This window comes from Leopardus geoffroyi, chromosome B3 (assembly GCF_018350155.1).
Source record: "Leopardus geoffroyi isolate Oge1 chromosome B3, O.geoffroyi_Oge1_pat1.0, whole genome shotgun sequence".
Taxonomy (NCBI): Eukaryota; Metazoa; Chordata; class Mammalia; order Carnivora; family Felidae; genus Leopardus; species Leopardus geoffroyi.
The window spans coordinates 48,617,029-48,640,671 of NC_059337.1; the positions used below are offsets into that span (position 1 = coordinate 48,617,029).

General features: G+C 35.2%; 1 protein-coding gene across 4 annotated transcripts in view; it reads left to right on the plus strand.

Annotated features, from left to right (window-relative positions):
* The window catches only part of RFX7 (regulatory factor X7), a 135,515-nt gene that overhangs the window by 53,894 nt on the left and 57,978 nt on the right, over window positions 1-23,643 (plus strand). For 3 of the 4 annotated variants that reach the window (XM_045449653.1, XM_045449652.1, XM_045449654.1), the window contains one exon: window positions 3,794-3,827. In XM_045449653.1, coding sequence (XP_045305609.1) covers window positions 3,794-3,827 — 34 coding nt within the window. Of the gene's footprint in view, window positions 1-3,793; window positions 3,828-23,643 lie in introns of those variants that run through there. The other variant, XM_045449655.1, reaches the window with a different exon arrangement.

Sequence of the window (23,643 nt, forward strand, 5' to 3'; positions counted from 1 at the left end):
ACGTTGAAAAAAAATAATAATAAAATAGAAAAAAAGCCACAAGTAGGTTCAAGCACACGTGAAAACTTGGCATAATAAAATAGGGTACAGTTGGCTTGCCAAAAAGAGGGTGTGTGTGTGTGTGTGTGTGTGTGTGTATATTTATTTATACACACACACATACCATACCATACATAAGAATAAATTCTAATTTGAATAAAGATCACAATTGAAAAGCTAACTTCAAAAATTTTAGAATGAAATATGTCTTTAAAACTAGATAGGGGGCACTTGGGTGGCTCAGTCAGTTAAGCTTCCAGCTCTTTCATGATCTCGTGGTTTGTGAGATCGAGCGTGAGATTCAGCCTCACATCAGGCTCTACACTGCCAGTGTGAAGCCTGATTTGGGATTCTCTCTTCCTCTCTCTCTGCCCTTCCCCTGCTCATATGTGCACATGAGCAAGCGCTCTAAATAAATAAATAAATAAATAAACATTAAAAAAAAACTTTAGGTAGGATGTCTTAAGATAAAAAATATCATAAAGGAAAAAGAATGATAAATTTGACTAAATCAAAAATTTTAACTTTAGTAAGATGTCATTAAAATGCACCATTAACAAAGTTAAGTATGTGTAAAAGAGAATTAGTGTCCAGAATGTATAAAGAACTACAACAATTTAATAAGAAATAGTCAACTCCCTTAAAAATGGGCAAAGAATATGAACCAGCAATTTACAGAGGAAAGAACCTATATGGCCAGTAAGCAGGTGAAAAGGTACACGGTATTGCTAGAAATCGGGAAATGATAAATTTTAAAAATTTATATTCCTTAGAATAAGTATTTAATATGTGTATTATATGTCATGTATAAATGGCATTTATTTGTGCAATTTAATAGGAAAATAGGGGTTATCATATACTGCTGATGGAAATATAAATGGATATTACTGCTTGGGAAAAGAATTTGGTAATATATAATAAAACTGAATAGATACATCCATGAGACCCGGAAAATTAACTTCTGAATTTATAACTGAGAGGTTTTCACATGTGTACACGAGGAGACATGTACAAAGTTTATTGCAACATTGTAGAAAAACTGGAAAGTACATAACTGGCTTTCAGTAAATGTGAAATGGATGAATAAATTTGATATATTCATCCACTGGAATACTTTTCAGACATTATAAAAAATGAATGCATTTCATCAAACTGTAGATCTCAAAATAATGTTGAATGAAAAAAGATAGTTGCAGAATATATATATATATATATGTATGTATATATATAATGTAAAGGCATTTATATAAACACGTAAAAGCTTCTTGGAACAACAGTGTATGTTGCTTGTAGATATTTGTGTATCTCATACAAATATTGAAATATCAACTGGGAAAGTTACACATCAGATTAATAAGTTGTCTTTGGGAAAGTAGTGAGGTACGATATGAGACTGGACAGAAGATCCAAGGGGACTAAAAATCTATATCCTTCTATTTTGCTTGTGTTAAGTATGAGGTAAAAAATCATCAAAAGGCTAGGTCAGGTGATTGCCAAGGTTCACATCTAGCTTAGAAGCACTTTCACTTTACTTTTCAAGTTTATTCTTTGAAAGGCTATCTTTTATACATAATTTTTAGCGATTTACCAAATTGTTTGTGATAAGAAGACATAGTCATCCTCTTCAGATATCCCGTAGAGCAGGTTTCTGATAGAAGAGGATTATGTCTAGAGTGATGCTTTAAAAATGAACACATTTTCAATTTTATATTAATTTCTCTACAAACCCTTTTTTAAGTGATCTGTCTTTCCAAAGAGTTTTCTTCATATGGGGGACTGAATGTTTTTGTCATTTATTCATTTAACAGATTTTATTGAACACCTAACTTGTGCCAGATTATAATACCCTAGGGAGCAAAACAGATAAAGCCTGCTTTCATGGAGTTAAATTCTAGTCAAGGAAGATAGCCGGTGACAAATTAATAAAAATATAAAATGACTGGTGGTAAGTGCAATAATGAAAAGTGAAACAGAGCAAGGAGGATGGAGTAAGTGATGGAGAATATTTTATCTGGGAAAGTCAGGGAAGAACTATCTGTAAATGATAACATCTAGCAAAGTTATGAAGAAAATGAACAGATAAGCTATATGGGAGAAAAGTCTTAGAAGCTGACAGAAAACGCCAGTACAAAGGCCCTGCACCAGCCTTGAGAAAATAGCACCGAGGATAGTGTGGCAGGAGCTGAATGAATGAGGAACAGAGGAATAATAGGAGATGAGATTAGAAAGCTAGCTGAAGGCTGGGTCATCGGGGCTTTGTTGGCCATGATCAAGACTGGAGGGAAGGACTAATGTGGTTTGGACAAAGAATCACTCTGGCCATTTTGTTGACAATAGCCCACAGAGTTGTTGGGGCAAGGGGGGGGGGTGTTAAGGAAAGAAGCAAGGAGACCGTTTAGGTTACGGTAACACTTTAGACAGGAAATGTTGGGGGTTTAGAAGAATGTGGTGAACAGTGTTTGGATTCTTTATTTTTTAGGAGCAATTCTTAATCTGTAGATTACTCTCTTATCTCAGGGAAATTGTGGGAGTTACTAAGAAGAGAGAAAAAAATAGCACACTTTAGCTGCTAATGTGTTATAAACTATACAAATCCCAAAAGATTTAAAAACCTCTAAAAAGTCTTCCGTGGGATTGTGGGAAGGGGATTTCATTTCCTCTTAAGTGGAGGTATCATTTGCTTTTCTTGTTCTTTTTAGTCATTCTGATTTTTGCAATTGAACTTAATTAAGTCATACTTTGTTCTTTAAAACGTGAAATTTGAAATCTCAATACAAATGAAAAATTTTGAGGTTATTGATTGCATTGACTGTAATGAAATTTAAATGTTGATTTTTTACTCTATAGATTAACTGCATAGCTGTATAAAGAGGCAAATAACCATTTTTTTACATTTATTTGACTAGAATCTTTTATGAGAGATAATTTTGTTTGTAACATCTTTTAAGATATTAACTATCTCTGAACTTTATATGTGATTTCATTGCATTTGAACTTTAATGTGTTATAACAAAATTCAGATGACAGTTAAATTATTTTATACTGACTTCATTTGTATTCCGTATTAATAATTCACTTATTCAGTGGCTCAGTTAAATTGATGTATAATGCCTTTATTTGGGTTATTTATTTCTTTTTTTAATTTGATTTTTTTAATGGATTATTTATTTCTAAATACATTATCCCCTTCCAATTTATTACCATAGTAGTTAATCTTTATTACTACTTTTATGTCTACAGATTCCTTTCCCTAGGCTGTGTGCCTGTGCATGAGCCAGCGTACATATGTGTGAATGGGAGGGAGAAGAGGACAAGAGAATCTACTTTATAACAAGTCTTTAGAAATACATATAATATTACACCATTATGGCTTTTAAATGCCAAACAAGTCATTTTCCAGAGTGGCAGGCATTGAATAAAAATCATAATTCATTATAAACTCTCTGTCCTATTTCTATGTATAATAATACATATCTGCATTTTAGTATGTCTCTAAAAACTTAATTGTTTATTCAAAACATCTGTTAGAATGATACATTGTAACAGTAATAGGTTGACTGTAGCAGTGAACTCAAGATATTTTGATCATGCTTTAGGGCTGAATTTAGTACAGTGAATGGGAAATAGATGTATGTTATGCTTTGTGAAAGATGCAGTTTTAGGGTATTATGCCTAATGTTAAAAGAGAATTTTACTACTTCAAATATTTAATAAAGTTATCATTTTTATTAACCTAACTTTCTTTTTCTTTTAGCAAAACTGTACAATCTAAAGTGGACTGCATTTTGGTAAGTAAAATAACTAATATTAAAGTTCTTCTGTAATAGCCTTTTCCACTATATCAAATATATTATTCTTGAGTAAATATTTATTTTAAATATAACTCAATTTTAGCAAATAAAATTTGACATTCAATTACAACCCTATTGGTGAACTGGCTACAAGCTATGTAGATACTTTCCTATATCTCATCAATAATGAAATCACAACCTGAGGCTGTTGCGTGTTTTTGAAGCTTACTGGGTTTTACTTAAGATGTTTGATGGTTTAGTTTTGTTGATAGCATGCATATTTTTCCTATTTAGGTTGCTAGACATTAGGAATTAAAGCCAAGATAATAGTTCTAATTTATGTTGCAGTTAATAGAACTCTTAAAAATGAATTTAAATGAGAGCCTTTTTAAATGCTTCATGGATTAATTTTTGTTGGTATACTTTTCATGTTTGGTTTGATGGCCTTCAGGAATTAAAACCACAACAATAGTTTAAATTAAGATTGTATTTGTAGTTCGTTAGCTCCTCTCTTGAACATGTGAGGGTAGGACATGAAGCTACTGGGGCTACTGGAATAGTACTGATGTCTTTAATGAAATCTCTGCTAATGGAATACTCCCTAGGCTCTAAAATACTCAGTGAATCTGCACTATTAGATTTCCCCACAGTGTTCTTATAGTTAGTCCTCTTCCTAGTTTTTTGTGACATCAGAACTTTCTTATTCAGGTTTCCATGTTCCTTATAAGCCAATTTTTTTTGTGGGAAAGGGAGGATCTTTAATGTCTGGTGCTGAAATAGTATGTAATATGTTATTAGCTTATGAAATTATTATGACCTTATGATATTATTAGCTTATTAGCTTCTAGGTAGGTGAATAAATGGGAAGAGTTCATAGGAGAGGTGGTAATTTGATCAGTTCTCCTGTGCTTTTCTAACCTAATAGTTGAGATTAAGTACTTCATGGAGATGTTTTTCCTTGTTTCTTTCACTTACCCTTTCTTCTTCTTTTTTTCTTTATTGGCCTCACAATAACCCTCTGAAGTAGGTAATCTTGTTACCTTCCTTTTATAAATGAAGAAACATGCTGTTCGCTTCAGAAAAATAATTAAACATCTTCTGTCTAGCAATGCTAGCTAGATACATGGGATTCAGAATAAAAAGGATGTATTCCCTTGCTGTCAAGAATTCACTGTTGATCACAGTGTCATATTCAAGAGTGCTGTTAAGACCTAGGAAGATAGTAATTGGGGATGGAGGGATGACTTTGCACCCAATCCCCAGAGGATTTCCTATCTGTCCCAACCCTCAAGAGTTTCATTGTTTATCACTCAGTAGTTATGGCATACTGCTTTCTTTTCAGTACCTGAGATAGTGTTGGAGGATTATTCAGCTTTTGAAGAAGATTGGTAGAATTTGTAAGATAGGACATTTATAAAACACTAAATAAGAAAAAGGCTTTTAAAAAATCTTTCAAGAGTTCAAAATTGTTTATATGTTAGTATAAGGTTTAAAGTTATATATATTTGATGAACAAGATAGTAAGATCTCTGTCCTCATGAACCTTATAATTTATTGAGTGAGGTATATATTAGATGAAGTCAAATAAATGAACATTATAACTTCAGATAATGATAAATGCTATTTATCATTAGAAAATTTTTGTAAAGCGAAAGGAGGCAAGTCATGGGGGTAGGGTAAATTTAGATTGGATGATCTGAGGAAATGGCATTTGAGAGGAGAATCCAGCCTTGTGTGATGATTTGCCTGTGACACTTACTAGGCAGAGGGAATAATAAGTACAAAGATTCTGAAGCAGGAAGGAGTTGGGGACATTTACGGAATACAAAGTGCAGTGATCTGGAACTTATAGAGAGAGGAGAGAATGATAGGAGAAAAGTTCAGGTAGGGAGAAGTTTTTTTTCATAAGGTATATTTGGCCATGACAAATAGTATGGATTTCATTCTCAGTACATAGAGAACCAATTAAAGGGTTTCAAGTAGGAGAATAGTATGAAATGAAAATTCAAGGCTCTTGCTCCCATGATGGCAGTGGAAGATGGAAAAAAAGTATATGGATTCAAGGCTTATTTTGTATATGAAGTCAATAGACCTTGCTTGCTTATGCATTGAATGTGCAGGGAGAAACAAAGAGGAATCAAGGATAATTTCTTTCAGTCTAAAAGATTTCCTTTAATATTTCTGGTAAGACATGTTTGCTTTTAATGAATTTTCTTGGTTTTTCTCTGTGAATGTCTTTATTTGCCTTTGGTTTTAAAGGATAGTTTTGCTGGAAACATAATTCTTTATCAACAGGTTTTATTCTTCCATCACTTTGAATATGTCATTCTGCCGCCCTTAGCCTTTGTTGTTTCTGATGAGTAGTGAGTAATTTATCATGTTGTTTTCATGTGCATGATGAGTTTTTTTTCTCTGGTCCATACCAAGATTTATTGAAATTCATTCACTTGCTTGTTTGCTCACCCATTTACTCTAGCTTTCAACACTTTTTGTGTTACATGTGTATGTACGGATCACTTTGTGTTTATCCAGCTTGACATTTGATGAATTCACATCTATAGATTATTCTGATTGGGGAAGTTCTCAGCCATAATTTCTTCAAATATTTTTCTGTTCCTTGAATTCCCCTCTCCTTCCAAAGCTTCCATTACATGTATGTTGAAATGATTAATGTTATCCTTTCAGTCTCCGAAGCTTTGTTCATTTTTCTCATTGTCTTTCTCAGTGTTCTAGTTTCTCTGTCTTTATTACAATTCTCTTTATTTGAATCATTGTCATCATGTTAACTGTGTATATTTAAACACAAGCACCCTTATCCTGGCAGTACTACTATCCGGATCATATGGGATAGGTCATGGGAGTAGACCAGGCAAGAATGACACAGACTTTCAACAATTAGTACCTAAAGTCCAGTTTTTAATGACGAAACATTTCTTAACATGTTGTTTGCCATTAGTGCCCAAAGCCCTAAAATTGTTCTTCTTGACAGTTTTATATCATTATATAGTTATTTTAAGGGGAGGATTTGCTGACCTCATTTTCTAGATTCCCCAGCCTTCTCACAAAGATTTTATATGTTTTCTTGTAAAATTTTATTATTTTAGCTTTTTCTATTAGGTCTTTTTCTGTTAACCATTGTGATTTAAATTTGTGTTTTGTATGAGGTGAACTGCAGTCTTTATCTTTTACCATGTGTATGGATATCCAGTTGTTCCAGCACCATTTATTTAAAAGTCCACCCTTTCCCAGTCACCTCCTATGTCAAAAATAATCATGTGTGTGTCCTTTTCTATCCTCTTTTTTCCCATCCGTTGCTTTATCTTTCCTTATGACGTCACCACACTGTCTTTTTTTGTGGTAGCTTTGTAGAAAGGCTTGATATCAGGTAATATAATGGTTGACATTGATTTTAGCATTTCCATGGAAATTTAGAATAGATTTGTCAATTTCTTTCTTTTTTTTGTTTGTTTGTTTTTAATTTATTCATTTTTGAGAGACAGAGAGATACAGAGCACAAGCAGGGGAGGGGCAGAGAGAGAGGGAGACAGAGATTCTGAAGCAGGTTCCAGGCTCCCTGCTCTCAGTACAGAGCCCAATATGGGGCTCTAACTCAAGAACCATGAGATCATGACCTGAGCTGAAGTCAGATGCAAAAAAAAAGGAAAAAACGTAAGTCAACTGGGATTTTTGATTGGGATTACAGTGAATTTATAGATCAATTTGGGGTCAGTTGACATCTTAACAACAAATCTTTTAATCCTTGAGCATGGTATATCTTTATATTAGTTGGTTCTTCTATAATTTTTCTCAACAGTGTTTTGTAGTTTTCTATGTGTAGGGTTTATATTATTTATGCTTAACTTAGACCTAAATATTTTAATACTTTGGATGCTATCATGAATGGTATTTAAAAATGTTTGTTATATAATATTTTATTGCTAATATTTGTGTAGACCTTGTAGTCTGAAAACATACTAAGTTTATATATTATATTCAGAGGCTTATATGGAGAATCCTTTGGATTTTCTACCTACTTAATCAAATTGTCCATAAATAAAGACATTTCATTCATATTATTTTTTTAAATGTTTATATATTTTTGAGAGAGAGAGAGAGACAGAGTGCACGTGGGGGAGGAGCACATATAGAAGGAGACACAGAATCCCAAGCAGGCTCCAGGCTCCAAGCTGTCAGCACAGAGCCCAATGCCAGGCTTGAACTCATAGACCGTGAGATCATGACCTGAGCCAAAGCCGGACGCTTAACTGACTCAGCCACCCAGGCACCCCAGGATGTTTCATTTTAAACATCTATTTATTTTTATTCACCTTATTGCTCTGCTAGGACTTCCAGGACAACATTAAATAGAAATGGTGAGAGTAAATTCCCTTTCCTTGTTCCTAGTTTTAAAAGAAAACCATTCATTCATTCACTTTATAATATGATGTTAATACTACTTTTTTTCATGGATGCTCTTTTTAAGCTGAGAATGTTCCCTTCTGTTCCTGTTTTTCTAAGAGTTTTTTTTTTAATCAAATGCATGTTTTATTTTATCAAATGCTTTTTCAGCACTCATCAAAATAATCACAAGATAATTCTCCTTTCTTTATTCTGTTAACATGGTGAATTACACTGATTGATTTTCCCAAGTGAAACCAATCCTTGCATTTCTGTGATAAACTCTACATGATACTCTATACTTCATGTGTTGCATTATACTTTTATATATTACTACATCAGATTTGCCATTTTGTTAAAGAGTACTGTCTGTATTAATCAGGGCTTTGGAAATACTATTTTCTTGTAAAATCTTTTTCTGTTTTTGGTATCTGGGTAATGTTGACTTCATATAATGAGTTTGGAAATGCTGTTCTCCATTTTCTGAAGCAATCTATTTAAAATTATTATTTTTTTAAGTGTTTCATAGATTTTACTAGTAAAACTGTGGGAAAGGTATTAGTTACAAACTTAGTTTCTTTTATTATTACAGGGCTATTCTTCTGTTTATTCTTGGTACAGTTTTAGTATTTTAGTCTTTGAAGGAATTTGTTCATTTCTACTATATTACTGAATTGTTCATGTAGTGTTCCTTATAATGTTCCCTTATTATCCTTTATTGTCTGTAGAATCTGTAGCAGTTATCTCTGATTCCTGATAAGGGCCCTTTATATCTTCTTTTTTTCTGGATCAGTTTAGGTAGAGGTTTAATAATTTTATTGGTCTTTTCACATGAATTGAGTTTTGGCTTTATTGATTTTTCTCTTTTTGTCAGTTTTCTATTTTGTTTCTCTTCTAGTAAGTATTATTTCTTTCTTTCTGCTTACCTCTGTTTTAAATTATTCCTATTTTTCTAGCTCCTTAATATGGAAACTTGAAACATTTTTTCTTTTCTGTTGTAAGCTAAAGTGCTGTAAATTGTCCTATAAGCACTGGTTTAGCTGTATCCCATATTATGTTATGTTTTCATTATCAATTTTTTTTATATTTCCATTCTCATTTATTCTTATTCCCATGGGACACTTAGATATATCTTGATCAGTTCCTAGATAATTGAGTATTTATCAACACTTTTTTGGTATATATCTTAGTGGATAAATTCAGATAATTCATTCCACAATCCAAAAATATTCATATAAAAATGATTACAGCAGTGTAATATAATATAAAGTAATAAAGAAAATACAAAATATAAAGAAAAATAAGCAAATTAACCTGTAGTTAACTTTGAAAACCTTTGTGGCTGGTGTGAAGGAGACAAGAGAGAGGAGGGTTATTGTGTAGGATAGCTTTCACTATCAGTAACATAATCACTGCCATCTTTTGGCTCAATGGAATCTTTTTCTTTTTGCACAACTTTAACAAGGAACCTATCCAATGACCTACAATGAAGCAAAGCATTCCTAAGGTTACTCTTGTGTGGAAAAGCAAAGCACTGTCCATAGGTGCTTTGACATGACAAAAAATACACTAGTGCCAATTGTGGGCACCTTGCAGTGTTCTGAAAAATTACTGACCGGCACACACCGCAGCCTGAGACCAAGCATCCGAGCATGGGAGACAATCACCCACAATCCCACAGTGAGTGAGAGAGAGAGAAAGAGAGAGCCATCCGCTCAGTTGTGATCATGTGACATTGGGCATCATGTAGTACTCGTATTGCAAGACATTGCTTGTTTATCAAGTTAAAATTTATTGGAAATGTTTGCTCATTTTGCAGAACACTCGCAGAACAAGTTACTCGCAATCCAAAGTTTCACTGTGTATTCAACTGTCATTGGATGGAATGTTCTTAATCTAACACTTAGGTCCAGTTGGTTGTTTTTTTTTTTTTTTCAAGATATAAGGATCCTTTTCTTCCCCCCTTATTTCAGTTACAGAGAGGGATACTAAAATGTCTCTCTTGTGATGGTTAGTATTTTTTTCTCTGTGATCCTGGCAGATTTTGCTTCACATATTGAAGCTATTATTGGATATAAATATGTAGAAGTATTATGTCTTCTTTGTAAATTGGTTCTTTTATTATTATGATGTTTCCATTTTTATCTCTGATAATATTTTTGCTTTGAAGTCTGCTTTGTCTGCATAATCTTCCCCTCTTATAATTGGTGTTTGCTTGTAAGACATATCTTTTTCGACCCTTTTTTTACTCTTAAGCGTTATAGGTCTTTATGGTCAAAGTGTGTTGTTGCTGTTGATGACATCATATACTTGTATCGTTCTTACCCAGTCTGACAAGCTTTATCTTGTTACTGCTTACTTGTATGGTTGCGTGTACACATAAGATTTTGCATTTATTTTCTTGTAGGTCTACTGTTAGTTCTCCTAGTTTTAGTTTATCTGAAAAAAAAAATCCTTTAATTGCCCTTCATTTCAAAGGACACTTCTTTGAATAAAGAATTCTAGTTTTTCTTTCATCATTTTAGCAGTGGTGATTCACTGTCTTCTGGCTTGCACAGTTTCCATTGGGAAGTTTGTACTTATTCTTGTTTCCCTGTATGTAATACATTCTTTTTTATTCTCCTTTAATATCTTGTAAGATTGTTTATTAGTGGTTTTCAGCGGTGCTATTATAATAGCCTTAGTATGATTTTCTCTGTTTTTATCTTGCTTTTTGTTCATTGAGCTCCTCAAATGTGTGAGTTTATATTTTTCACCAATTTTCAAAAAAATTCCTAGCCATTGAAATATTCTTCATTGCCCCTTCCATCCTGGAACTCAAAATAGGTCACAAAGGCTATGCTTAGTTTTTTTGTTTTCCTCTTTTTGCTTCATTTTGGATAGGTTATATTTCTTTATTATCACATTCACTAATATTTTCTGCTGATGTGTCTAATCTGCTGTAAATCCCATTGAGTGAATTATTATCTGTTTTAGATCTTGAATTTTTCAGGTCTAGAAATTCTACTTGGGTATTTTGTTTTGTTTTATTGTCCATTTCTCTTCTTATTAAACCCTTGGGCATATTTATAATACTTTCTTTTAAGTCCTTGTTTGCTAATTATATTATCTTTAAGTCTGTTTTATTTACTGATTTTTTGTTTATTGCAGTTATGGGTCATGTTTTCTTCTTTGCGTATCTAATTATTTTTAATTTAGTATTTATTTGTTTGTTTATAGTGTGTGGGTTTTATTCTCTTCCTTTAAAGTGTATTAAAGCTTTCTTTGGCCAGGAACTAAATTACTTGTAGGATAGTTTGATCCTTTGCTGTGTTTAAGCTTTGTTGGGGCAAATCTATAATGGCATTTATGTTAGAATTTAGCTTTTATACTAAAATATAATTTCTGGTGTCTATACTGCATTCCTTGGGTGTTCACTGAGATCTCTCAATTCTGTCTAATCAGAATTTGAACATGTCATAGACAAATGCAGTTCCCTGGTGATTCTTTACCCAGCTTCATGGAGTTTTTCTGTACTCATATAGTTTAATATTCAGCAGTAGATTCCAAATGTACCTGATTTGTGTAGATTTTGAAGTGATTTCATATCTTCCTTTTGGTAGTTTGCTTTCTCAAACAGTGATCTGTGTCACTTTAGTGTATCAGTACTTGGCCATGTTCTGCTGGAGTTCCCCCTCCTTGTACCATTTCACAAGTTGCCTTCAGATGGAATTATCTTATTTGTGTCTTTTCTCTCAGATGTAACAGTTCTATGCTAAAACATTTGTTGGGTATGTTTTGTTTAGGTTTTTAGTTGGTGAAGCTGGGAAAGGTGCTCCAGTGTCAGGTACTCCTGTGTGGCCACATTCATAAGTCCATTAATAGATATTTTAAAGATTCAGTAAAATGTACAGGTCCCTTCAACCCCCTTCATTTCCTAGTGAGCTGTCATCTACTCTTCTCCACAAAAACTGTTTCAAACTTTTAAACTAAAGTTCCCAAACTCATTTCTTCTCTTACTGTCAGCAGATGATCTCACCTCCTACTTTTCTGAGAAAATAAGAAGACACAGTGAAGGTATTCCACAAAATTAACACTGTTTCTTATCCCCAACTCACTAGTTGCTCACTTCTGTACCTATTGTATCCCTTCTCTTTTCTCCTAATGATAGAAATATCTTTCTGCCTTTCTGAAAGTTGATCTCTGTCTAGGCTGTGATCCCATACCTTCCTATCTCAGAATTCCTTTATTCTCTTCTCCTGGTTTTTTTTTTTTTTTTTTTTTTTTCTCATTTTCAACTAGCCTTTTTCTGTTAAAAGTTAAATGGTTAATCTTTTCTCATCTATTAAAAAAAATCCTTCTTGAAATTCACAACCTTTTTCTAGCTACCATGTCTTCCTTCTTTCTTTTGAAACCCATTCTCATGCCTCACCTTCCATTCACTCTTCAACTCCAGCAACAAGTCTTCCAGTAACCACTTCTCTGACACCTGTGTTTACCAAGAAGACCATGAATAGTCGGTCTCTTATTGCTAAATATAATGGTCTCAGTCCCTAATTTCACCACCCTTTTTCACTTGACTGTTGACCATTCCCTAACCCTCCTCATTTAGTACGTTCCTATTCTTTTCATTCCTTAGATACCACACTATCTTGGTTTTCCTGCTACATCTTAGGCTGTTCCTCTCCAGTTTCCTTCAAGAGCCTCTAGTACATGTCTACCTGAATTGTCTGCATTCTGTCTGTATTTGCCCATGATGATTTCATCTACTTTGATGGTTTCAATTAATGTCAGTATGGTGATGTCTGCTAATTATACATCCGCACCTTAAGGTCTAGATTTCATCTATCCATCAAGTTTACCAGAATGTCCCATAGTTACTTCAAACTCCTCTTTTCCAGAACCAATCTCATTGTATCATACCCCAATTCTGAACCTACCTGTATTAGTTTCTTATTGCTGCTACGACAAATTACCATAAACTTAGTGGCATAAAACAAAACAAATTTATTACAGTTCTGTAGGTCAGCAGTCTGACACGACTCACTAGGATAAAATGAAAGTAGCATCAGGGCTGTGATCCTTTTGAAAGCTGTAGGGGAGAATCTGTTTCCTTGCCTTTTTTAGCTTTTAATGGCTATATCTTCAAAGCCAGCAGTGGCTGCTCAAGTCTGTCTTACACTGCATTACTTTGACACTTCTCTTTTTGTGTGTTCAGAGTTCCCTCAGGCTGCCTCTTATCTGGACACTTGTGATTACATTGGGCCTACTGTATAATCCAGGATAATCTCTCCATCTCAAGGTCCTTAATCACATCTACAAAGTCCCTTTTGCCATGGAAGGTAACAGGTTTACTGTTTTCCTGGGAAGAGAAGATTAGGACATGAACATTCTTTGTACTATATTGTCTTAGTGGATGTACTCATTCATCCATCCTAAAAACCTGGTACTCATTCTTCATTCTTATCCTCAGTGTACCTCATATCTGGTCAATCACCAAGTCCTATCAATTCTGCCTCCTTAATTGATCCATTTTTGTCCATCCCTACTGCTGCTGCATTAATCCAGGTTGCCATACTTGTTAGAAATACTGCAGCTCTTTCTCTGCTTCTAGACTCTTCACTTTCATTCTGTCCTCTGCAGCACCATTATAATCAGCTTTATAAAATGTGCATCTGTTATTTTATACCCTTGCTTCACACCTCTCACCAGATCCCCATTATTCTTTGTTAAGTCATGGGAGACCTTTCATACTCATGTCTTACTTCTCTTGTTTAACCTTAGCTTTTTTCACTCCCTCCACAGGCTCTCATTAAGGCATAGCGAACAGTTGTGAAATAAGAGAATATATACTCTCTAGAATAGTGCTGTCCATTAAAACATGGCTAATGAACACTTAAAATGTGGCTAGTGTGACTGAAGAACTGAATTTTTGTTCCATTTAAGTTAATTTCAAGTGAAATAGCTACATGTGACTAATGGCAACCAGTTTGCGTTGTGCAGGCCTGGTTCTCAGGCCTCGTTGTGCAGCAATGGTTCTCAACCAGAGGCATTTTTGCCCCCTATGGGACATTTGACAGTATCTAGAGACAGTTTTGATTTTCAACAGAGTGTGTGACCAGCATCAAGGAGGTAGAAGACAAGGCTGTTCAAACATTCTACAAAACACTAGACATCACCCTGTAACATACTTATCAGCCCAAAATTGTTAGTAATGTTAAAGTTGAAAAAACTCTGGTCTAGACCATCTCTTCTTCTTCTTCTTTTTTTTTTTATCCTTCTTTTTCTTTTTCTTATATTTTAAGATTCTTAGGTATCACTCCCTCTGGAATACCATCTGTGATTTCTTAGGTCTGAGTTTGATACATCTGTGTCCCATATTATCCTGTGTTTTAATTACCTTTCTTGGTATTATGTAGTCATCTCTATGATAATTATAATAAGCGTTTTTATTTGTTCTTAGCTTCTCAAGTGTAGGAATATATTCATTATAATATGGGCAAAGGCATATGACAATGGTCAATGCATATTTGTTAGGTATATGAATGAGCATAAACTAATCAATTATTAAACATTGCAATTTAGAATATAAAGAAGGTTGCCACCTTCAGTTTAGGCATTTTAGAGACCTTAAACTTGCTAAGATATTTGAATTTATTTTTTGGAATTGCTTCACAGTTTGCCAGTAAGAACAGAAACTTATTGTTTTGGAGGAAAAGAACATTTTTTCTTTTTCTGACATTTTCCCTTTTTTCTTGTTCTACTCTACTTACATATACCCCTTCCTTTCCTACTCTCCTGTTAGGAGATAACCATCCTGAGCCACCACCACTCTCCTTTACAGAGTACAGATGGGGAACTAAAACTTTACTGCATAGATGCAGGAAGGACGCAAGCAAATGAAGTGGAACTAACAAGCCAGAAACTAAGGAAACTGTTTAGCAGTATAGCAGAATGGCTCAGAGCCGAGGCTATAGAATGAAACAGACGTGAGTTTGAATCCTTGCCCCAGCCAATATTACCATTACTGTTTGAATTTGGACAATTTTAACCTAAATCAGTTTTGTAACAAAGGACATAATAACAGTACCTATCGCAGAGTTGTTGTGAATATTAAATGAGATAATTAGTATAAATACAGTGCCTGGCACATAATAAGCACACATGGCAGCTTTAGTTGACGGTGTTATATGTGTAAATCGATAATAAGGATCTAATTGACTTAAATTACCATAAATTTGTTTTTAGAAGTCTAAACATTAGTTAAAGACACATGTTCATCATCACAGAACATACCATTTAAAAATGAATGCTGCCCATATGGAAACACTGAGAGGAGAGCATTGAATCCCTGAAACCTCGTGAATGGAAGATGGAAAAGGTTGGGAATCTCCTGGCTAAAGCCTTCTGAGAAGCCAGAAGGTGCATATTGTAGAACAGATGCCGGTGTCAACACTCCATACTCTCTCTTCCTCCAGGCCTTTGTAGATGCTATTTCCTCTGCCAGCTGTGCCCTTCTCAGGTTTTTTTTCACTTGGATAACTCCTGCCCCTTCTTTTGGACTTGGTTCAGAAACCTTTTCAGAAAGTTTTGTTCATCTACTAAGAATGAATTCAGCTGCAAATAACAGAAAACCCTATTGGTGGCTTACAGAAATAAGAGTTTGTGTTATCTAACAAGTCCAAAATTAGGCATTCTAGAGTGGTGCAGTAACTCAGCAATGCCACCGGAGTCCTAGGTGTTTTGTTTTTTTTGTTTTTTTGTTTTTTTGCTGTGTCATCTTTTGTTCCAGTCACATCATTGATGGCTGCTGCACTTATCTGCCTTTGTCCAAATGGTGAGGCAGGAAGGGAGGAAAGGCAAAAGAGCTTTCTTCTAGAGACGTTCTGTATTTATTTTAGGATACTTTACTTCCCTTCTGAAAACCCACTTCAGGAACTTCAGATTCCAGAGTAATGTCATTTGGGTACTCCTAGCTGTAAGGGAAACTAGAACATGGAGGATTTTTTTTTCTAGTTTCTATATGAAAGGAAGACAAAGAAGAAAATGGTTAGCAATTTATGTATATATGTACATATATACTAGTTCAACCTATCTGCATTACCTTCTCATTTAAGAGCCCCTGCTTTCATGCACCCTATAAAACACTCTGTACTCCTCTTAAAGCTCTTACCACATAGTATGCTAATCACCAGATTAATTTGTTTTCTTCTCCAAAAATAAGCTTTTGGAAGTAAAGACTATTTCTTATGGTCTTTATATCCCTAGTGCTTAGCACAGTGTCTAGTACATGGAATATACTCAGTAAACATTTGCTGAATGATTATTCACAAACAATAATTATCAAAAAGAATGTATAATATGCATATAATATCCCCAAACAGAGTTTCTTTGTATTTGTTACTGTTTTTGTTGTTAGCATTTATTGAGTATGTATTACCATATGCCAGATGAGTACTTTACATGTTTTATCACTCTGTCTTCTTAATTTGCCTATGAGGTTAATCTTGTTTTCATCTTCATTTTATAGACAAGGAAGCTCAGACAGGTTAAGTAATTTATCCAAGGTCATAAAACTTGATAATTGGTAGAATTAGGTTTTTAATCTAGGTAATCTGACCCCAGAACCCAGGCTTTTAAAAACTGTGATACACTATAGCATTTTTTAAAAATATCTGAAGCATGAGTTTATTTGTGAATTTTTTGAAATTCTGTTTCTTATTATAATCAAGAATTATTTCTCAAAATATTAATCAAGAATTATTTTTGAAAATAATTTTCCAACTTTAAATCTGAAATGAAAAAATTAAAATCTGATTTTATTATTTTACTGAATTTTAGTAGTCAGTAATTCTAAATGCAATTTAGTTTTTTGCATGCAGGTTGCTTGAATGCGTTTTTTTTTTTTGTTTTTTTTTTTTTAATTTTTTTTTTTCAACGTTTATTTATTTTTGGGACAGAGAGAGACAGAGCATGAACGGGGGAGGGGCAGAGAGAGAGGGAGACACAGAATCGGAAACAGGCTCCAGGCTCTGAGCCATCAGCCCAGAGCCTGACGCGGGGCTCGAACTCACGAACCGCGAGATCGTGACCTGGCTGAAGTCGGACGCTTAACCGACTGCGCCACCCAGGCGCCCCGAATGCATTTTAAAGAAATAACATTCTCTCAAACAAAATAGCTAAAATTATTCTAATTAATTAAATCAATTATAATTGCGAAGACTATACCACTATGAAATCTAGAAGAAGTGAAAAATTTTAAATTGTATCTATGCTAGTTTTAAAGCCTAGCATTTTACCTGTTTATCAGTAAAGACAAATGAAAATATTTCTAGTGGTATAATTGTGAATAAAATTTTTTTGTTAATGTTTTAATGCTTTTGCAATTAAAGCATTTGGTTTTTACCTAATTTTAATGATAGCCAATATATTTTAAACTAAATTTCTCATGAGTTATAACACTTTTAGATCTATAATGTCGTTATACATTTGTAAAGTTGATCCAGTTACATTTTTTTTTTAATGTTTATTCATTTTTTGAGAGAGAGAGTGCAAGGAGGGTAGGGGCAGAGAGAAAGAGGGAGACACAGAGTTCAAAGCAGGCCCCAGGGTCCAAGCTGTCAGTACAAAGCTTGATGTGGGGCTCGAACCCACAAACTGCAAGATAATAACCTGAACTGAAGTTGAAGACTTAACCAACTGAGACACCCAGGCATCCCCCAGTTACATTTTTTATAACCAATTTAATAGTAGAGACTAAATCTTACCCTTGCCATACCTAGTACTGGAAGATTAGCTAGACCCCAGCAGAATTTGAAAGCTGCTCAGTCCATATTGCTTAGTCCTCTTGCCTTAGTTTAGTTAAATGAACTACCTGACAGGTGTAGGAAGGCCTGAAATGTGAGAGAAATAACCATGAGTGTAATTGGTATAGGAAAAGCCTGTTTTGGTTAGAGTCCATCACAGCGAGTTGGGGAATAACAGTTCATGTTTCCCAAAATATGGTCCTTGGAAGAATAGTCCCATAGAATGTTAAAATATTATGCAAAAAGTTTGAAAAGTCTAAAATATTTTATGAACTTTGGATTAAAAAATATCTTAAAAGCTGTTAATATGGTGTTACATGTCATGAATCTTAAGTACTCAGTGTGTTCTATACGTTTTTCCCCTCATAAGACTTATCATGAAAACAGTTTTCTAGGCCACACTGTTTAGGAAATGATTGGTAAAATCTGTAGAGCAAGTTTCCAGAATAGAGAGAGAGAAATTATTTCCCGTATGTTATCATTCGGAACTACCAGGATATTGAGAACTTCCTACTTACGTTACTGTGTTTTAGGTGTTTGCACCACCAGGAAGCAGTGTTTCCAGCAGTTCTAAAGTTCAGGTTCCCTAAATGATTAGTCCTGCTTTGAAATTATTAGAACTAATAATGGTTAAGGGGGCGGGCAGGGGAAAGACTATATGTTTTGGTTCCTGTTAGGAAAGGCTAATGTAAATATTAAATAACATTCAGTTTGTCAGGAAATCAGTCGGAAGCACCAAGAAAAATATATGTCTCATGGATTAGGCAGTTCAACAGCAGTCCTAGTAAGAATATAAATGTAAGATTAGACAACCTTTGCTTACCTTTTTTCTCATTAGGTGGAAACATAAAGGCTTAAAACCAAGAATAAGGAAGGGTATTTTAAACCATTTGAGTCCATATTTTAAATCTCTCAGGAGGAGTATGCTGCCTGACTTCTAGGGCTCTCTAACGGACTAACTGACCAATATTGCAAAAGGACTCAAAACAAAAAACAAAAAAAACCTGTTTTACAGAACTGTGCTATAAATCCTGGGATAGGGTTTATTCATATGAAAGTTGACCAAAAGAGGACTTTGTAGGATTATCATTAAGAGGGAGAAGTGGTAAGTGACACAGAATTGCCAGAAGACTATTCCTTTTAGAGGGTTGGAGAAACCTGAAACTGGGTGACAAATGCCATCATTTAGACCATTCAAGTAGTGAGGCAGGTTCCCTCCAGAGGAGAGCTCTCAGGAGGGTCCTCTTGCAAGTGAGTACAGTAGAAAACTTGAAAAAGTGAACTTGTGATGAATCTGTATTAAGTGTGTCCTAGGTTCTGAATATTGATTCATTAATCCTTTAAAGACTCTGTCTCCCACTCCCACTAGAATAGTGTTTGTCCTCCCTAAGGAAATGAACAAAAATTAAAAGACTAAACTATGTTTTAAAAAACTTTATCTCGGGGCGCCTGGGTGGCGCAGTCGGTTAAGCGTCCGACTTCAGCCAGGTCACGATCTCGCGGTCCGTGAGTTCGAGCCCCGCGTCGGGCTCTGGGCTGATGGCTCAGAGCCTGGAGCCTGTTTCCGATTCTGTGTCTCCCTCTCTCTCTGCCCCTCCCCCGTTCATGCTCTGTCTCTCTCTGTCCCAAAAATAAATAAACGTTGAAAAAAAAATTTAAAAAAAAACAAAAAAAAAACTTTATCTCTTGGAACGCCTGGGTGGCTCAGGCAGTTGACTTAGGCTCAGGTCATGATCTCGCAGTTCATGAGTTTGAGCCCCACCTTGGGCTCTGTGCTGACAGCTCAGAACCTGGAGCCTGCTTCCGATCTGTGTCTCCCTCTCTCTCTCTCTCTGTCTCAAAAATAAATAAACATTAAATAAACATTGCACTCTGTCTTTCTCAAAAATAAATAAACATTAAAAAAATTAAAAAATAAATAAAAAACTACCTTTTTAGTGAGCACCAAAGCCTTTAGTGAGCACCAAAGGTTGTTTTCAGGTAAAGCAACCAACTTTCTGGGCACATATGAGTTGTCCATTACAAAATCTAAAACCTAAAAATAGAATCACAAAAAAGGCACCAAATACCCCATCTGAAAAATCCTGTTTAGCATAGTAGTAAGTTCATTAGAACAGGCAAGGAGAAAGCCGAGCAAGAAGTTTGTCTGTGGGAAGTTTGTTCGTTTATCAGATAGCAGAGATCCCTATGTGGAAGTTCAGCAGTACCTGGATCCTCACCAGGGTTGTATTTGGAGCACTGCAATAGAGGATATTTCCCTGGCTATTCTAGTATCATTTCATCTTGGCTTATAGCATCTTTTTAATATGGCTTTCTCTGAATCTAAGTACATTCCTGGATTTTAAAACATATGCTAACTCAGATATGGATGGTAATAACAAGCAGGTCTTTCCAGCAAATCAGGCTTCTTAGTGCTTATGGCCCTGGAAGGAATCAGCACTTAACCCTGTAGACCAGAGGAACTAATCTAGAGAACCACAGGCTAGATGTTCCACAGAGGTGTTTTGTTTGGCCCACGTTGACATTTTTTAAATTTCATATTGGTTACCACATTTCAAAATTGGGAGAGTTCACAGAAAAAAAATTGTGTGTTTGGTTTCTCTTGAAAACTCAGGGCAGGGGCGCCTGGGTGGCGCAGTCGGTTGAGTGTCCGACTTCAGCCAGGTCACGATCTCGCAGTCCGTGAGTTCGAGCCCCACGTCAGGCTCTGGGCTGATGGCTCAGAGCCTGGAGCCTGTTTCCGATTCTGTGTCTCCCTCTCTCTCTGCCCCTCCCCCGTTCATGCTCTGTCTCTCTCTGTCCCAAAAATAAATAAACATTGAAAAAAAAATTAAAAAAAAAAAAAAAAGAAAACTCAGGGCACTAAGTCCTTACTTCCATATGACAACAGTTACTAGGCTTCGGTAGCAGTTACCCCTTTCAAACATGATCCGTACTCTCCAGTCTTCTCAATTCCCACCAGGCTTTTGTTCCTTAGCATAAACACATTTCTTCCCTATAGTCTGTTTTTAATCATTTGCGTTACCTGCCTGGCATTTGAATTTGTGACCTCTGCGTTAGATTCTTTTGGGGCAAGGTTCTTCTGAGAGTCATTCTTTACAGGGTTGAGGGAGCCATAATGATATGTATGAGCACAGACAGAAGACAGCCTCTCTTTTTGTCTCTTAGTAATGTGGGCTCTCTTTACTGTCTGTTCTTGCAACATTACAACAGCTAGTCAGTAGAAATCAAAAGTAGGGTAGAACAAAGAATTATGATGGCTCTTTGGAGAGTCTTTCCCATTGGTTAGCCATTGTGCGAAACATTTTCATGTCTTATTTCCCACTGAAACTTTCCCTGACCACTCTACTTTAAATTGTATCCCTTTCCAAAACTTTTTCTTCATAGCATTTATCATAATCATGTAACATTTGTTTCATTTTTGAATTTTGTTGATTGTCAGGGTGCCTGGGTAGCTCAGTTGGTTAAGCGTCCGACTCTTGATTTTGGCTCAGGCTGTGATCTTGTGGTCTTTGGGTTCGAGTCCTACTTTGGGCTCTGAGCTGTCAGATGCTTGGGTTGCTTTCTCTGCCTCTCTCTCTCCCTCTCTCTCCCTCTCTGCCTCTCTCAAAAATGAATAAATAAACTTTAAAAATAAATCAATTTTGTTGATTGTCTCTCCCTTTGTATTAAAATTTAAGGTCATGCCTAAAGCATAGTAGACACTCAGTGCTGGATGAATGAATGAATGTTCTTATTTAATTTTTAAACTTTTCAAGTCTATCCCATGGTTAATGTCTTTGGTTGCAAGCCAGTTATTTGAGTGTGCCTACTGCTGAAGTGAGTGGGCAGGAACTAAAAGATGTATGCAACATGAGAATGTAGTATATCTGCTCCTTGAGAACCAAACTAATGCTGTTAGAGTGGGACTAAGACAGACGGTACTCTGCTGGCCATAATTTTCAATAACTTGCCCAAGGAACAATTTTTAAAGAAGAGGCATATGGGGGTGTCTGGGTGGCTCAGTTGGTTAAGCATCTGACTTCGGTTCAGGTCATGATGTCACGGTTCATGAGTTTGAGCTCCACATTGGGCTCTGTGCTGACAGCACAGAGCGTGAAGCCTGCTTTGGATTCTGTGTCTCCCTCCCTCTCTGCCCCTCTCCTGCTCATGCTCTCTCTCTCTCAAAAATAAATAAACATTTTAAAAAAGAAGAAGAAGAAGAAGAAGAAGAAGAAGAAGAAAAGGAGGTACTTGTCCTCTCCTGCCCACCAGAGGTGTTTAATACGTCATTGAGGGGGCATGTATGAGGTCAATACAACTGGAAGGCTTCCTTCCTCCTTTCCCTCGTTTACAGGAGAAATCATGCTTTCTGACCCCACATCCTTTCTGTGATGAATGCTAAATGGTGAATGAATGCTAAATGGTGACTAAGGTCAATTTACTAACCCAGACTTGATTGAAACAAAAAACTTTGTTTGCAGTATCTAATTAAAATACATTGTAGCTTGAAAAAGGCTCATTGTTATGGGGTTTATCTTGGGATGTGACCCTAGGGTTACTGTTAGTAAGTAAAGACCTATTTCAGAATCTGACTTTTTCCTTTCAGTCACTTGGTAAAGAAATGGGTAACTTTCAAAAGAAAGCATTTTTGTGTAGAATTTACTGGGACAGGGTAGAAGACTTAACAAAAGGGCCAGATTTAAATAGCTGGTTTTGTTTTTTGAGTATCATAAAGAAATAATCTGTACAAGACCAAGCCATTTAGAGGACATTGAACCTTTTATTTTATTTTATTTTTTTACATTAATCATGAGTTACTTTATCCTCTCTTTGTACGGGAGGACAATATAGTCATAATGTGGGTTTTTTTTTTTTTTTTTTCCTCCTGTTAAGGACTCAAATGGACCAAATTGCCAGTAAGGCCCAAATCATGAGTTCTAGTAATTCTTCTCTTTCATAATTGTTAAGAATGCCCTAACCATTGTCAGCTAGTTTTCAAATTCATTTTATTGTCACAAAGAAAAATAGGAAAGAATAATAGCTATCTCTCACCATTACCTGAAAGAAACACAATTTTATTACTATCTCTATATTCATAACAATGGCATAACACAACAAAAGCATAGTCTCATAGCAAACAAATGAATTGTTATAGGATTCTAGTTTTTCTGTCTTTGCATTTTCAGTCATTTCAAACTTGCAGAAAAGTAAACTAAGGGAAAAAAAAAAGAAAGTTTATTAGAAACAGAGATAGCAATTACAGAACTGAATTTTCATCTCTATGGCCTACACTTTTGCTGAGGCTGTAGCTTTAAAATCTTGAAGAATCAACTAGAAATCCATTTTAGAACATAATAGCTGCGCTCTTGGGGACCATTCTTTCTTCCCATGCTGAAAAAATTAAAAACAAAGTGACTAGAAAGACCTAAACTTTATCCTTCTTGTTAGTGCCACCCCTCCAACCCCAACCATTGGTAGAACCCTGGGGTCTTTTTGTAAGGGATGCAGAAATGTTGATAATAACCTTTGCCTCACCTAAGTGATCCAGAGAAGTACTAAATGATCATCCCATGTTGATCACTTGTTTGTAGAATTTAACTGTGGGTACTAGTGCCCTCCTCTGAGTCCTGTATGGAAGGGACCCAAAT